The sequence below is a fragment of the Miniopterus natalensis genome, chromosome 15 (genome assembly GCF_054644295.1).
Source record: "Miniopterus natalensis isolate mMinNat1 chromosome 15, mMinNat1.hap1, whole genome shotgun sequence".
Lineage (NCBI taxonomy): Eukaryota > Metazoa > Chordata > Mammalia > Chiroptera > Miniopteridae > Miniopterus > Miniopterus natalensis.
In genome coordinates this window covers 52,914,208-52,931,715 of record NC_142095.1, presented here as the reverse complement: position 1 = coordinate 52,931,715, position 17,508 = coordinate 52,914,208, and the positions used below count along the sequence as shown (strand labels likewise).

General features: G+C 38.8%; 1 protein-coding gene across 1 annotated transcript in view; it reads left to right on the top strand.

Annotated features, from left to right (window-relative positions):
* Positions 1–17,508, top strand: part of SHQ1 (SHQ1, H/ACA ribonucleoprotein assembly factor) — a 107,449-nt gene that overhangs the window by 52,804 nt on the left and 37,137 nt on the right. Inside the window, exon 10 of the mRNA XM_087825138.1 lies at positions 13,795–13,915. Within this exon, the coding sequence (XP_087681264.1) occupies positions 13,795–13,915 (121 nt within the window). The remainder of the gene's footprint in view (positions 1–13,794; positions 13,916–17,508) is intronic.

Here is a 17,508-nt window from a genome sequence, read left to right as displayed (position 1 = left end):
CCTCTACACCATTTTCATAGCGGCTGCACCAGTCTGCATTCCCACCAACAGTGCACGAGGGTTCTCTTTTCTAACACATTGTCACCAACACTCGTTTGTTGATTTCTTGATGATAGCCGTTCTGACAGGAGTGAGGTGATATCTCATGGCTTTAATTTGCATTTCCCTGATGATTAGTGAGGCTGAGCAGCTTTTCATGTGTCTATAGACCATCCGTATGTCCTCTTTGGAGAAGTGTCTATTTAGGTCCTCTGCCTATTTTTTAATTGGATTTTATTTTGGGGGTGGGTTCAGTTGTATGAGTTCTTTATAAATTTTGGATATTAACTCATTATCGGGTGTATCATTGGTGAATATCTTCTCCCTTTCAGCAGATTATTTTTGTTTTGTTGATAGTTTCCTTTGCTGTCAAAAACATTTTAGTTTGATGTAGTAACATTTATTTTTTCCTTTGTTTCCCTTGCCTGAGGAGAAATATGAGACAATATTACTAAGAGAAATGTCATAGATTTTAGTGCCTCTGTTTTCTTTTAGGAGTTTTATGGTTTCGAGTTTTACATTTAAGTCTAACACATTTTGAGTTTATTCTTGTACATGGTATAAGAAGGGGGTCTAGTTTCATTTTCATAGCATGTATTTGTCCAATTTTCCCATCACTGTTTATTGAATAGACTGTCTTCACCCCATTGTAAGTTCTTCCTTTGTCAAATATTAATTGAACACATAGGCACGGGTTTCTTTCTGGACTCTATTCTGTTCTATTGATCTATATGTCTCTTTTTATGCCGGTACCATGAATTTTTTATTACTATCACCTTGTTATATAGTGTGATATCAGGTAGCATGATACCACTAACTTTTTTCTTCTTTCTCAAGATTGCTGTGTCTATTTGGGGTCTTTTGTTGTTCCATATAAATTTTTGGATTTACTTGTCCTTAGTCTGTGAAATATGCCATTGGTATTTTAATAGGAATTGCATGGAATCTATAGATTGCTTTGAGTAGTATGGACATTTTAATGATGTTAATTCTTCCAATCCATAAACACAGTACGTGCTTCCATTTATTTCTGGTTTTTTTAGTTTCTTTTGTCAGTGTCTTACAGTTTCCCAAGTACAGGTCTTTTACCTCCTTGGTTAAATTTATTCCTAGGTATTTCTTTTTTTTTTTGATGCAGTTGTAAATGGGAGTGTTTTTTAGTTTCTCTTTCTGATAGTTCATTATTGGTATATAAAAATGCCACCAATTTATAAATATTAATTTTGTATCCTGCTACTTTTTTGAGTTCATTTATCAATTATAGTAGCTTTTTGTTGAAGTCTTTAGGGTTCTCTATATATAGTATCATGTCATCAAAAATGACAGTTTTACTTCGTCCTTTCCAATTTAGATGCCTTTTATTTCTTGTGTGATCGTTGTGGACAGTACTTTTAGTACTTTGTTGAATAAGAAAGTGAAAGCGGACATTCTTGTCTTGTTCCTGACCTTAAGGGAAATGCTTTTAGTTTTTGCCTGTCAGGTATGATGTTACTTGTGGGTTTATCATATCTGACCTTTATTATATTGAGGTATGTTCTCTGTATTCCCACTTTGCTGAGAGTTTTTATCATAAGTGGGTGCTGGATTATTTTTTTAATATATTTTTATTGATTTCAGAGAGAGGAAGGGAGAGAGAGAGACATCAATGATGAGAGAGAGTCATTGACCGGCCACCTCCTGCATGCCCTCTGCTGGGGTTCGAGCCCAAAACCTGACTGGGAATTGAACCTCCATCTCCTGGATCCTAGGTCAATGCTCAACTGCTGAGCCACACTGGCTGGACTGGGTGCTAGATTTTGTCAAATGCTTTTCCTGCATCTGTTGATTAGTCATGTGATTAGATTCTTCATTTTGTTCATGTGGTGTATTCTCACATAATTGATTTTAGGGTATTGTGCCAACCTTGCATACTAGGAAAAAATCCCACTTGATTATGGTTATGATCTTTTAAAGGTATTGCTGAGTTCATTTTGTTAATATTTTGTTGAGGATTTTTGCATCTATGTTCATCAGGAATATTGGCGTGTAATTTTATTTTTTTTATTGTAGCATCTATCTGGTTTTGGAACTAGGATAATGCTGGCCTCGTAAAATGAGCTTGGGAGTCATTTCTCCTTTTGAACTTTTTGGAATAATTTGAAAAGGACAGGTGTTAGTTCTTCTCTGAAAGTTTGGTGAAATTCACTTGTGAAGCCTTTTGGTCCAGAATTTTGTTTTGCTGCGAGTTTATTTATCACTACTTCAATTTAGTTAATTGTGATCGGCCTTTTCATATTTTCTGTTTCTTCTATATTCGTTTTGGAAGATTGTGTGATTACAGGAATTTATTCATTTCTTCCAGATTGTCCAATTTGTTAGCATATAGTTGATAATATTTTCTTAAAATGTTTTGTATTTCTATAGTGTCAGTTGTTGCTTCTCCTCTTTTATTTCTGATTTTATTTGTTTGTATCCTCTTGTTTTCTTGATGAGTCTGGTTAAAGGTTTATCTTTCTGAGAAACCAGCTCCTAGTTTCATTGATCTTTTGTATTGTTTTGTTAGACTCTATTTTGTTTATTTCTGCTCTGATCTTTATTATTTCTTTCCTTCTACTCACTTTGGGCTTTGTTTGTTGTTCTTCTAGTATTTTAGGTGTAAAGTTAGATTGTTTATTTGAGATTTTTCTTGCTTCTTGAGGTTGGCCTGTATTGCTGTGAATTTCCCTCTTAGGACTGCTTTCACTGTGTCCTCCAGATTTTGGGTTGTTGTGTGTTCATTTTCATTTGTCTCAAGGCAACATTTGATTTCTTTCTTGATCTCATTGCTAATCCATTCATTGTTTAGGAACATGTTATTTAGCTTCTATGTGCTGTGTGTTTTTTAGTTTCTTTCTCATAATTGATTTCTAGTTTCATACCATTATGGTTGGAAAAAATGCTTGACATAATTTCAACCTTCTTAAATTTATTGAGACTTGTTTTGTGTCCTAACATGTGGTCTACCCTATAAAGTGTTCTATGTGCACTTGAAAAGAATGTATGTTCTGCTGCTTTGGGCTGAAATGCTCTGAAAATATCAATTCATTCCATCTGGTCTGGTGAGGCATTTAAGGCCGCTGATTCCTTGTTGATTTTCTGTCTGGAAGGTTTATCTTTTGATGTCAATAGGGTGTTAAAATCCCCTACTATGACTATTACTGTCAACCCCTCTCTTTATGTTCATCAGTATTTGTTCTGTATATTTAGGTGTGCCTGTGTTGGGTGCACAAATGTTTACAAGGGTTATATCCTCTTGTTAAATGGATCCTTTTTTAATTATGTAGTGCCCTTCTTTCTCTCTTATTATAGCCTTTGTTTTAAAGCCTGTTTTGTCTGATATAAGTATTGCTACCCCAGCTTTTTGTTTGTTTCTATTTGTATGAAATATCTTTTACTATCCCTTTACTTTCAGTCTGTATGAATCTTTCGTTCTGAGGTGGGGCTCTTGTAGACAGAATATTTATGGGACTTGTTTTCATATCTATTCAGTCACCCTATGTCTTTTGATTAGCATATTTAATCCATTTACTTCTACATGATCTTTTATACGTACGTATTTATTGCCATGTTATTCTTTATAACTATATGTTTCTCCTTTTTTCCTTCTTTAAGAAGTTCTTTTAACTTTTCTTACCATACTGGTATGGTGGTAATGAACTCTTGCTTTTTCTTATCTGGGAAGCTCTTTATTTCTCCAGTTTTACGTATCAGTGCTCAGTAGAGTAATCTTGGGTGTAGGTTTTCGCTTTTCATCTCATTCATTATTCCCTGCCACTCCCTTCTGGCCTGAAATGTTTCTGTGGAGAAATAAGCTGACAGTCTTATCGGGCCTCCTTTGTAGGCAACTTGCTTTCTCTTGCTGCTTTTAGGATTCTCTTTTTGTCTTTAACCTTTGTCATTTTAATTATGATGTTTCTTGGTGTGGGCTTCTTTGGGTTCAAATTGTTTGGGACTCTTTGCACTTCCTATACCTATTTCCTTCACCAGGTTAGGGAAATTTTCAGTCATTATTTTTTCAAATAGATTCTCAATCTCTTGCGCGCTCTCTTCTACCTCTGTTACCCCTATGAAGCAGATGGAGTTATGCTTGATGTTGTCCAAGAGTTCCTTTAAACTCTCCTCACTAAAAAAATTTCTTTTCTTTTTGCTGTTCTGATTGGATGTTTACTGCTTCCTTGTCTTCTAAATCACTCATTTGATTCTTCTAGTGTATTCTTCATTTCAGATATTGTGTTCTTCCTTTCTGCCTGTTTTTTTTTTTTTTTTAATGGTTCCTATGTCTTTTTTTATGCTTGCTGCCTCTTTGTTGACAATCTCACTAAGTTCCTTGAGCATCCTCTTAACCGTTGTTTTGAACTCTGTATCTTGTAGATTGCTTGCCTTCATTTCATTCAGTTCTTTTGGGGGGGATTTCTCCTGTTTTTTCATTTGGGGCATGCTTCTTTGTCTCCTCATTTTGGCTGCCTCTCTTGCATTTGTTTTTGTGTATTTGGTAGATCTGCATGCCTCCCAGTCTTGCTATTATAGCCTTATGTAGGTTAGTATCTTGGTGGGGCTCAGTAGTACAGTCTCCCCGATCCCCTGAGCTAGGTGCTTTAGGAATGTCCCTTGTGTGGGTTATGTTAGCCCTCCTGTTGTAGTTGACTCCTGATAGCTGTTGGCCTGTCCATGGGTGCAGTTGACCCTCAGGCTGGCTGACTGTGAGGCTCTACTCCAACCACACTGTATAGAGGTCTGGTGCCTGCTGTGATTTCCATTTGGGGGGATGCCACATTTGGAGTTTGTTAGCTCGTGCTCTGATGTGGGCTAAATCCTGCTACCAGGTGTCTTGGTTCTGGGACCTCTTGGGAGGGACTCTGGTGCAGGTGCTGCATGTGACCAGCCTGGCCTACCTCTTTGGAGCTACAGAGTGATCCACTGTTTGTGGCTGCCTCTGCTGGGCCTGGGCACATACGGGAGGGTCTAAGCTGTGCACCAAGCCAGCTTCCACCAAAACCGGGCTGGGGACAGATCAGCAAAGGCCCAATGCACCCCAAGATGTGCCTCTGCCTGTTGGTTCAGTCACCGAAAGAGCCTCTGGTGTATGTGAGTAGGTTCTCAGGGAGTCACCTGGTAGGGGCGAGTGGTGTTCACTAGATTGCTAAATATTCAAACTTGGTACACTAGTGCTGGGTCGGAGGCACTCAGCAAAGGTTCCGGGGCGTACCGTAGCCAGCCTTCATCGCTCTGGGGGCCTGTCGACCATTGCAGTCACTGGGGCCTCAACTGGTCGTGCATTTCTAAACTAGCACAACCACTTCTTAAAGGTGAATGTAGGGGAGCGTAGAAGAAGCGTCAGGACATCCTTTCAACCAGGACCTCTAACAGGGACTTGCTAGGGCAGAAGAGGCCAAAAACAGCCTTGGGTAAAATTCTTCATTGAACTTTCAATGGTAGAGTGATGTCAGAAAGAAAGTTGGCACACCTGCACCCTTTTCTTGTCAGGGAATAGCTATGAGGAGGAAATGCACAAACAGATTGTGTGCTCTGTATTTGTCACCATACAGTAACTTAAATCTGTAGGTCACAAAGATGTTAGAGCTGGTACGTGTTCACTGAGCAGTTGCCAGGTGATTTTAAACTGAGGCTCATGTACTCCAGACTACATCAACAACCAGCCGTTATTGAATAGGATCATGCAACTTGCTAGACATCATTCTAGACCAGGAAAGAAAATTGAAAAGCCGTAGTCTTTCTCGTCAAGGAGTTTGCCACACAAGGTGGTCCGTACTGACACTGTATCTGTTGCATAGTGGCTGACTTTCCAATCTTTGAACTCAGGTTCCTCATTTGTGAAATAAGCAAGAAAGTACCTAACATAGTAGGATTAAATGATGCAACGTAGAAGGTACTTGGTGTAGAGCATGTGGGTAACCTCTAGCTTTGTAATAGATTAGACTGTTGTGCCAGGAATTGTGAAGCACCTAAACCAGTCGGGGGAGAGTTGGATCCTGGTTCCTAGAGGAAGTAATGTCCAGTTTGCAACATCAAGTAAATGAAGGTTGGATTTGAGGCTGCGCATCCAGGCAATGGGAACAGTCACAGAGTATATGTTGTTTTGTGTTAATCTTGTTTGTGGCTATGCAGATAATATATGTAATTTTAATAACAAAATAATTTAAAAATTGATATAGGACTATAAATTTGTGCTCAAAATAACAACTATTATTGCTCCAAGTGTGTGTGTTTCTTATTACAACTCAGAAATGTAAGAACTTAAATTGCATCTGAGAAAATTGCATCTGAGGATAAAAAAATTAAATGAACTAAGAAGCTTTTATAATAGTAAATTTAACATATGTTTGTGTTGTTAGGGGCTTGGCTTTATGTTACTTCCTAACAGGGCAGGTGTTAAAGCAAATTACTGCATTTTCATTCTCTTAATTTTGATTATTTTGACACAGTTCATCTGTTATCCTGTTTTATGGTGTAATGATCAATAAAAATTAATGTGAAAAAATTCATAAATTATCCCTTTTCATAATGTAGTCTCATCAAAATCCCAGAATTCTAACCAGGTATCTACTAAGTTATACATTGTAAAATGATAGCAGTGTTTGTTTGTTTTCTTTTTATTCTTTTTTTGCTTTTATTCTGAGATGATTTTACAAATAAAGACCAAGCAGTTCTTTTCTTTAGGTATTTTGAATAACCACATCTTTTTATTTTACTCTTTTTGGCTTTTTGGCTTGGGTAGTTAAAAACTTTAAAGGAGAGAACTAGATATCCAGACAACTACAGCCACATAGCAGCTATAATGTACCAATAGATTGAAAAAATTCTAGCTCTTACTGTATAGAGTTAGCTATTTATATTATTTTACCTATGCTGAGTTTTAGCTGGGAAGAACATTTACTATTCTGATAATCTCCTAGAGCTGGGAGGCATTTCTTAAGGGCCTCCAACCATGATCTGGTCTGTCAGTGATAGATTATTGTGAAGTCTGGTCTGCTCATGGGGGATTTCAAATAGCCATTGGGTTCTCATTTAGAACAGCTTGATCTTGTCTCTGTTTCAGGATCTATTAACCTGAGATGCCACATCTGTCCAGAACAGGAAAGCACGTTGCTTAGTTTACCTTCCCTGTATTTAAAGGAACGCTGGAGGGTGCGTAGCCAGATAATGTGTTAAATGAGGTCTGCTGCCCACCTGCTTGTCACTGTCCTCCATGTTTATGTTGTCATGTTTCCCTTTTATTAGAGAGTCATTTTCCCTGGGGTAAAATATTCATCGCACTTGTCCTTTATAGACCAGGATACTAGTTTTAAACCACTTCCACTAGTTTTAAACTCTCATTAAGAGAGCTTGAACCCAGAAGCCTTTCTGCATGGACCTGCTTGGCTTAAGCAAGGAACCAGTTGATCCTAACTCTCTGGAGATCGAACGTCCTGGAGAGGCACTTCAGTGCTGCAGCGAAAGTAGTTACTGTGGTTACTGTGCCAGGTACCTTCTTTTTCCTGCTTCCTTGCAGTGTCTTTGAGTAGAAATAATTCTGTTGGATTTAGACCTGAGCAGTTTTTTATGCCCATAAGATGTGTGATGAGCCCAGGACTGGACATAGGAGTCAGGTACTTTGAATCCCCAAAGGCTTCTGTCCACTGGCCATGTGACAGCCTGGAGGAGGGCCAGTTTTCTCCTTGCTGATAGTTGTTAGATAAGTTGTTGACAACCTTAGAGAAAAGAACAGTCAGTACAAAAGAAAAAAAGCAGGACGGAGATCCAATCTGCAGCCCAGGTACATCCCCTTGGCCAGGAACTGAACCCTTGACCCTTCCGTGCATGAGCTGACATTCTAAACACTAAGCTATGCCAGCCAGGGCCTATTTGTCACACAGCATCCTGCAAAATAGTTTGAAAAGGACTTAAAGTTAAAACATAGCTTTTGAAGAGTGTATCACTTTCCTTTTCAAAACTGCTTTCCGTATAATATAATTTTCTAAAACACCTAATCTAAATATTGCTTCTCAGTTGTACAAAAATACATTTTAAAGAAAATGTTCAAGTATGAATTAAAATTTTTAGCATTTTTTTTTCAGTATTTTAAGGATTGTTTATATAACCAAGTATGTCTACCTTTTTGTTGAACAAATAAATGTTTATTGTGGAGAATTTGGAAAATAGGGGAAGTAAAAAGAAGAATAAACAAGTGTAATTCCTCATGTAAAATAACGTTGGGCATACATCAGGTACACACGTATTTGTTCAATTACTAGAGACAAACGTGTGTGTGTGTATGTATATGTGTATGTATATATATAGAAAGAGAGAGAGAGAAAGAGAGAGATAACTTTTTTCCATGTGTATTTGTCTTGTTTTAAAGAAAATAGAGATAAAAATATGCAAATACAGCCCTACCCGGTTTGGCTCAGTGGTTAAAGTGTCAGCCTGCGGACTAAAGGGTCCTGGGTTCGATTCTAGCCAAGGGCACATACTTCGGTTGTAGGCTCGATCCCTGGCCTGCCTTGGGTGCGTACGGAGGCAACTGATCGATGTGTTTCTCTCTCATCGATGTTTCTTTCTCCCCCACTCTCTCTGAAAAGCAATGGAAAAAATATCCTCAGGTGAGGGTAATTTAAAAAAATGCGAATACAATGTAACTTCTCTTTAAATTAAAAAAATGGAATACTTTTGACATTTCTTTTATTATTATTCTTTTGTGATAATAAATTTGCCTGTGGCCCTTAGCAAAGGGGCAACCTCACTTTTGGCATGTCTGTTAAATGAAGCTATATAATTTCATTAGGTAATGGTGGTTATGGATTCTCATTAAATACTCAGCCTTAATTCCACTCCTTTCTTGATAAAAATCTCTAGAGTTGGGACTTTTATTCCTACTGGGGACGCCTGCATTTAGGCCTTCTCACCGGTCCTGTCCGATTGCATCGGTCTCCTCATCACAGTTTGACTTCCGCCAAACTCATCTGTTTACTCCCCCGTTTCCCTACCTGAACCATCTGCTCCAGCTAAATAAGTTTTTTTTCTGTTAATTCACTAAACCAACCCCATTTTAAGTCCCACGTCTACTCCTCCAAGCTGGCACACCTACCCCCTTTTCTTCACTCACTGAATTATTTGCAGGGAGGCCCAGCTCCAAATCCTGCATTTTCTGTTAACCTGACAGTATTAGCAAGCTGTGTGATTGTGAGAGGCAGTATGCTGGGGTGTCGCACTGTAGAGGTGCTTATGCAAGTTGCACGTGAATAGGTTTGTTGTTTGTTTTTTTCTTGTAAAGACTTATTGTTGACTTTTAAAGCATTAACTTGGTAGTTATAAAAATAAACTTCCCCTTACCCTGCCCCCCAAAAGAGAGAGAGAGAGAGAGAGAGAGATTGGCATATGCTTGCCCTGGTATTTTCTTCTCTATGGCAATTAAAACTGTTCAGAAAATTCTTACAGTTAGTTCTCCCTTGATTTTTTTCCGTTTGAATAACACAGCTTATTTGGTTTCATCACTGCTGTGAGTTTTGATTGTACAGTAAGTCCTCACTTAATGTCATCATCTGTAACTTGAAGTGAAAGACACACAGCGGTGCCTCGGTTTTCAAATGTGACCTGTTCCGGGACCGTTCCAGCTCTGAAACGTCCAGAAACCGAGGGACCCACAGCCAACAGCCGGGCCTCAGGATTTCGCCCTCAGCGGGGGCCGCAGGGCATGTTCAACTCCAAGGCGTGTTGAAAACAGGCATTTCCTTCCGGGTTTACGGCGTTCATAACCCGAAATGTTCATTAAGGGAGACGTTGGAAAACCAAGGTGCCACTGTATAAGAAAACCAGTTTCACCATAGGCTAGTTGACATAAGCGTTAAGTCCCTACAAAGCGATGTTGAAGTTAAACCAAAGGGAGCCTTTGAGAGCATGCTGTGCTCCGTCCTCACGTCTTCAAACTCTGCCTTCATGGTACCCACTTTGTGATTGAAAGGGGCCTGCAGTGGGCCTGGCGGTGGAGGGGGTCCAGTCATTCGATATAGTTATCCTGGGCCACTTTAATAAGCTAGAGCTCTGTCCTTGACTTAATTAAATGTAGTTTTAGGCTTTCTAAGCACGGTCATGCACCCAAGAATGATGTTTCCAGAACGGATGGAGATCCTGTAAGATTGTAATGGAGCTGAAAAATCCCTATAGGCCAGTGATCTCGAACCCATGGTCATCTTGCAGCACAGTGCACTGCTCACATGCCTGTGGTGCTGCTGCTGGAAACAAGCAGACTGCGCCGCCCGTGGTGTGAAAGGGTAGTGCACAGCTATGTACAGGACCAGGACTGAGGATGCTCGTAAGTGACTGTTACTGGTTATGTATTTACTATACTTTTTATTGCTATTTTAGAGTATACTTTTTCTACTCATTAAAAAATTACTGTAAAACAGTATGACTTGTTAAGCTGGCAGCAGCCGCATACATTTCATGCTCACCACTGCTATGGATTGAGACAGGCCAATAAACCAGGACAAATGGAACAGGAAAACAGACAGATTGTTAAACGGCAGTTTGCAGCCACCTAGTAAATCCTATCTTCCCTAAACCAAGGGCACTTCAGAGTAAATGGTTTGTGTTAGATGGACCAGGTACAGAAACTCATCAGGGCAGGAAGCATGGGGTACTTAGCAAGGGGCAAAACTGGGAAAACAAGAGCCTTGCCCCCAGGGTAACCTGTCCTACCCCAGCATATCATTGGTCACGCGGTTTAGACCCCTGAATGTTTCCTCCCTAAAGATAACATCTAGGCCTCAGTTGTATTTTAGCTCCAGGCCCAGAAAAGCAGCAAAACCAGACACATGGCGCCTTGGCTGCCTCAGGACCAGCTACACTGACTAATGATCCCCTGCCCTGGGACCAACCAGTCGGTGGAGACCAGGACCCTGAAAGAGCACCCCTGGAAAGCTGATGAGTATTCTACTGAGACCCTTCCCTGAGACCTCCCTTAAGATTCCTGCCTTCAAGAAAGAAATGAAAGCCTCAGCCAAAGGACCCAGTGTGCTCTCCCTTTGGGGAGCACACCCCCCTCCCCCAAAGCCACCATTCCTCTCCCTTCTTCCTGCACAGGCCCGCATCTCCTAAACTCTAAGGGACCCCACGAGACTTGCAACCAGGGGAGAAATGGGCAGAAGCAGCTCGTTGCAGGCTAGTCCCCTGAACCTGACCCCAAGGCTTCCTTTTCTCTGACTTCTCAGAGAGCCGGGGCAGCCCAGCCTAGGCTCTCCTGTTGCTTCTTCTATGCTAAGCCCTTTCTTATTTTACTGTCCCCAGTTTTAATAAATGTTCCCTCATCGTCATCTGGACTCGTGTTGTGAAATTTTTCCTGCACAAAGTCAAGAACCCACATACTATCCCTGGCTGGCCCTAGGCAGAGCCGCCAAGGGCCAGGTCCCCTTTCCGGTAATACGGATTGCATCATTTTCTCTCGCACTTGATTTAATCTTGTGTTGTACAGTTACATGCTGCAGAAGCTTGTAGCCCAGGAACAATAGGCTGTAGCATGTAGCCTAGGCATTGTAGTAGGCGAGACCATCCAGGTTTGTGTGTGTAGATGCAATCTGTGATCGCCACATGATGACAGAATCCCCTCGCTGCATTTCTCAGTGTGTCCCTGTTAAGCAGTGCATTGCTGTTTATTTCTCTTAACCAACTGAGCAATGAAGCTTTTATTGACATTCTTTCCAGCTGCATATGAGGAAGCCATATAAATAAAATTTTTGAAAAAGGCATGGCTTCTGCTTTGAACTTATTGCCTAATTAACTCTTGAATAATAAAAAATGTTGTGATGTAGACTGAATGGGCCAAGAACATGTGGGTAGCATAGCATCGTGGCTGAGCCTCTGGAGCCAGTAAGGCCAGAATTTGGATCCTGAGCCCTTAACACAGTCACACTGTGAGTATCTTACTGTTCTTGAGCCTCAGGTTCTGCTTCTGTGAGATGAGCAGGTGAGGTTATGGGGAGGATCAGCTGAATTTCCCTTCCACTTATTCCCTTTGCAGGGGCTAGTAAAGAGCTCTGATGGCTGAGACTCCACTAGGGCAGTGGAGAAGAAAAGGCATTCTAGGTGTGGGGACCAATTTGCAAAAAAGACTGAGCAAGTCCAGAGAGCCTTGAAAGTATGTGCAGGGGGGATTTGTGGAAGCAATGCATAAAAATGTGTCAGGACTAAAAGGGAGAGCATCTGTAATATGAGGAAGGAGGAAGAAGAATTTGTAATCGAGGCATGAGATAATGAGATTATTAGTGAGGTAGGTGGTCAGGGAGTGGTGGAGAAGGGTAGCTACAAGGGGCATTTTCAAGGAACAATCATTAGGACTTGGGGTGTGGGGCTATGGGATAAAAGAAACAATGGGCTTGCCCAGCCAGGCGTGGCTCAGTGGTTGAGCATCGACCTAGGACTCAGGAGATGGAGGTTTGATTCCTGGTCAGGGCACATGCCCGGGTTACAGGCTGGATCCCCAGTCAGGGGCGTGCAGGAGGCAACTGATCAATGACTCTCATCATTGATATTTCTGTCTCTCTCTCTCCTTCTCCCTTCCTCTCTCTGAAATCAATAAAGATATTTTTTTTTTTCCAAAAGAAAAGAAACAGTGGGTTTAAGTGGGCAGTTACTATGTCATTCATTCATTCATTCATTCATTCATTCATTCTTAAATTTTGAAATTGAAAAACTGCTGCTGCAAGGTTCTGTTGTAGGTATTGGAGATTCTATACTAAATAAAACAGAAGTCCCTGCTCTTTTGAAACTTACTTTCTAATGTTAACTGTTAAAAATTTAGCAGCAACAATTTGGCATCCTGAAATTTCATTTAGCTCATGATTCTTTTATTGGGTCTAAAAGCTAGGTGGGGAACGTTGACGGCAACACATCTAGTGTCTTCATGAAATCAATATAGCGTGTTTTCATGTTTTAGGACCGTAAAGATAAGAGTGAAACAGTTAAACTGAAAATGTTGTATTTACAGATCAGAGAAAGTGGTAGCACTATACATTTAGTAATTTGCCTGATGGTTAATAAATTTCAGGGAATGTCATGAAATTTGAAACACCTTGGAAATTGTTGTTGTGAAAGGGTTTTTTGTAGGCTTTGGTTGGGATTCAAATTAGGTTCATTTAACAACTAGGAGGAAGTAATGAGAATAAACAAGAGTGTGGTACTTGGTGGCTTTCTTCCAGGTGGTTTTGTTGCCTTGTTTTTGAAGTAGTGCTATGATATTTTAGTTTTCAGTCTGGCTTTTCTTCACTCTTTAAGGTGAAAAAATTTTAGTACTAGATAATTCCTTGACCAAAAATGTGCTGACATAAGAAATAAAGAAGTTGAAAACTAAAATATAATTTCCAATGGCATTTTGAAAGTTTAAATTAGAAGAACATTATCTAATTGAAGTTATGATGCATTTAAGTATTCATTTCGTTTGGATTACTTCTTTTTGTTTAATGTACTTAGTTGTGTTTCATAGCTTTTGTTTTTGTAACCACAGTTAATTAGCTGTAGCAATAGAGTATAACGCTTACTCATAATTCTTAAGGAAAAAATAATGAGCTTTGGACCTAACAGTACTGATATAATTTTATGCAATAAAGGAATATTAGAAATATTCTAAAGGATGATTAAAAATCGGAACCTCTGTAAATGTATTACCTCTCAGTGTCTGAGTTTCTCAGTTTAAAAAAATCAGATATATTTTCTTAAGGATGATTTTTTTTTTTTAATTTCCTTTAGGTAAAAGTGCAGTTTTAAAGTGTCTACTGGATATTCACAAAATTTTTCAGGAAAGCGACCCAGCTTACATCTTAAATGATCTCTACATCTCAGACTACTGTGTGTGGATTCAGAAAGCCAAGTAAGTTTTGAATTACTTATGAATTTTGTATGTTTCCATTTCCAGAATACCTACTTACCCCAGAGGAAGAAAATGAAATAATCTGGGAGATAAGTTTTAATGCAAGAGAAGCCCCATTTAGCTACCAAACACTTTAAGAAGTAACTGGATCAACATGGGTAGCATAGGGAATTTGCTTATGGAGGAGTTGCAGATGTTGAAAAGTTAATTTCACTAAATAAATAAATAAATGTTAGAACAGGCAGTTATAAGTGTTTAGTGCTATACTATTGACTATGCAATATGAAATATCAAGACTAGGTATTGGAACCTGTTGATAGTTTACTTACAGGGTGAGTGTGCATGTGTGTGCGCACACACAAATCATTGCTAATCACAGAACTGTGCGTTCGTTGGCTAACCACTGGCTTACAGAACCCATTATTCAGAGTAAAAAAAATACAACCTTCAGAGCCGAATCACATGATTCTTGGTAACATACCTGAACACAAGTGGAAGATAAACTTTAAAAAAGAGTTTCCTATCACCTCACTCAAAGAACCACACTAAGTTTAAAAATGCAGTGAATTTTCCATTGTGAAGGGGTTCTATAGACCTGATTCCTGTCACACATGCCCAGGTATCCATTTCAGAATCAAGAAACTATTAATTGAGAACACACAGAGAGAGCTCTTGATTGGAATGATTCTTAGGTGTTGTAGAAAAGGTGGCACAATATCATTTGTGACTTAGAAGAAAAATGACTATGATATTTTTACTATTACTGTGATTGGTCAATTAATGCTCTAGTATGGCTTTAATGCCTGTTTCAAGTGAGCCATTATATGGAATTTATTTTTTATTTCTGTTCGTGGGGAAGCAATGATATTGCAGAGTGAAATAAAACATCTTGAAGCTATTACCTGTTGTAAAGAAAATGCTTAGGGACTGCTCAAGATAACCCCTAATAATATTCAGCAGGTGGTGTCAGCATTTGTGTTGGAAATTTAGATTTTTCCAGATGGGAGATTGAATCTTCAACCCCTGAGGTCATGATGGCCAATCATCACTCCATTAAATCCTTCAGCTAATCGAGCTTATCAAGTGCTCTGCTGCCATTTCCCATTGATTTCATAATAAAATTAAATTGAAATAGTCTGTGTGGGTTTAGATCTTTCTCTTTTCTTTGAGGGTGAGGATTTTGTAAGCATGTAATGAACGTTGAAACTTGTGCTAGGATCCCATTTCTTTGAGTTGCACTTCTTAACGAGAAAGAAGGTCATATCTCATTAAGTAGAAGGGTGCCCTCAGGTTGATATGGGAAGTGTTAGACTTTCTCTTAAACATTTTTTCCCTTTGATTTTAAGTTGCAGGAAATGATTGAAATTCTTAGGTTCTAATAATTGTTATAATAGTAATTTTTTAAAAGGGATAATGTGAGATAGGAAAGGGGAAGTGAGATAGGAAAAAGTTTATCAGGAAGTCTTCAGATTATTTTGGAAAAATTTTTTTCAGCTTTACCAACTTGGACATAACTTTCCTTTCCCTGAATAGGCAGGTTGTTTTCACTTTGTGTGCTTTTATGTAGTTTTCACTCTAGTCTAACTTGGCTGTTTTTTCTCTTCCTTGAAGTAAGATATTTGTTCATCTACCTAATTTTTATTAAATTTTCTAATTTCATTCTTAATTTTTCAAGTACAACATAATTGGGCTTTTCAGTATCATTGTTGCTGTGAACTTTCTTAATTATACTGCAGTGAATGTCCATGATTTTCATAACTAATTTCTTTCTCACCTTTCACCTTCTGGTTTATTTCTTTTCCATATAGTTTATCAGTGAAAGCTAGCATATTATTTTAAAATAATTCTGTATTTTACTTAGTCTCTATTTGTTTTTCATTATAATAAAGACTGTAAATTTTTATTTGAAATACCAGACAAATGCTAAATTCTGACCAGTACAAAGAACATCATTCCATTTTTACAGTCAGGCATTTACTTTGGCAAAAAACTAATTGGAATGTGGATGGAAGAGTCATTCTCATATTGAATTAATGAAGTTAGGGCAATAGTTATAAGTTTGCTTTAGTACTACTAGGTTATTTTTCTTTGTGTTATCTGTATCTCATAGAGTATATTTGCAGATCTTAAAAACTGATGCTCCTGTATTCTTTTTTTTATACGCTCCTGTATTCTTATTCTGAGTTATACACTTTGCAAATTATTTTTCTGAAAAAGAATGCTCCCCACCATTTCTCACTGTAAGCTTCATTAAGTGGGGTGGCCACCGCAGCAAACCATTTGCTTGAGGTCATATAGCTTGTGGTAGTCTCAGGACTTCTGGGTCTGGATTTCATAGTTTTCCAGATGCCATCTAGACGACTGGTTGTCTTTACCCGTGGTACAAGGGGGAAGAGAAAAAGGAAAGCTCCTCCCGTTAGAGAGCTTTTCCTACAGGAAGAGGAATTGAGGCTTCATTGATCTCCCTCCCGGATACTCCCATAGCACTTGGTGTGGACATGATTTGGACATATCTCACGCCTGCCTTATAGTGTGGTAATTTAGGTGCATATTTCTTCTGCCCTCTAAAATTGTAAAGTCTGTGTGAAGGAGCACCTACCTGGGCCCGTCATAGACTCTTACGAGCACAGTACATTTTAGTTGAGTTGAATGGTGCCAGTTGAGGGAGAATTTCTCATTTTTTAAAAAGAAAAAGTATAGCAGCTTCATTCAATATAAGATTTAACCCTTCCCTGATGTCTCTGCTGGTGGGCTGCATTTATCAGTAACAGTGATGGTTTTGACCTTCTGAAAGTTTACCATTTATACCCTTTTATATTAGCTGGGATGGAAAAGCATGAACTGGGAAACATGTTCCAGCTCTACCTTTCAATGGCTATAGGACCTTAGCAAGCCACTTCTTTATTTCATCTTACGCAGCTGAGATTAGTATTCTAGCATTTCTAGTTATTTTGTAGTGAATTTTTAAGCCAGTGAAAATAATTGCTTTAAAATATGGCTGGGCATGGCTCAGCGGTTGATCATTGACCTAGGATCCAGGCAATCAGGGTTCAATTCCCGGTCAGGGCACATGCCCGGGTTGTGGGCTCGATCAATGACTCTTATCATTGATGTTTCTATCTCTCTCTCTCCTTCTCCTTTCCTCTCTCTGAAATCAATAAAGATATATTTAAAAATAAAAATAAAATAAAAAATACATATCATTTTATGAGTTGTTTTATACTTATAATAGTATAAATCATTTTTTGGTAACATAATATCCATAGCATAGTGGTGTGTGTTTTTTAAATAGCTAATTTTTCCTCATTATAAAAGGAGCATATACCCACTGAAGAAAATCTGATACTATACGGTTTTAATACATGGTGTGTTTGAAATGACGGGATCACGAGGGTATTATTTTGTTTTTGCTACATGGAAAATTGCTTTTTTTTCTAAACAAAATTAAAATCTAAAATCCTAACAGGCTTCAGTACAGACCTGAGCTTGTGAAGGTTTCAGATCACACTTTGTTCACTGGTATAGCTTCTCAAGGTGGGTAGTGTGAGGGGAAGAAAAAAAAATGTCTTTGAAATTCTGAAACTTTTTACATT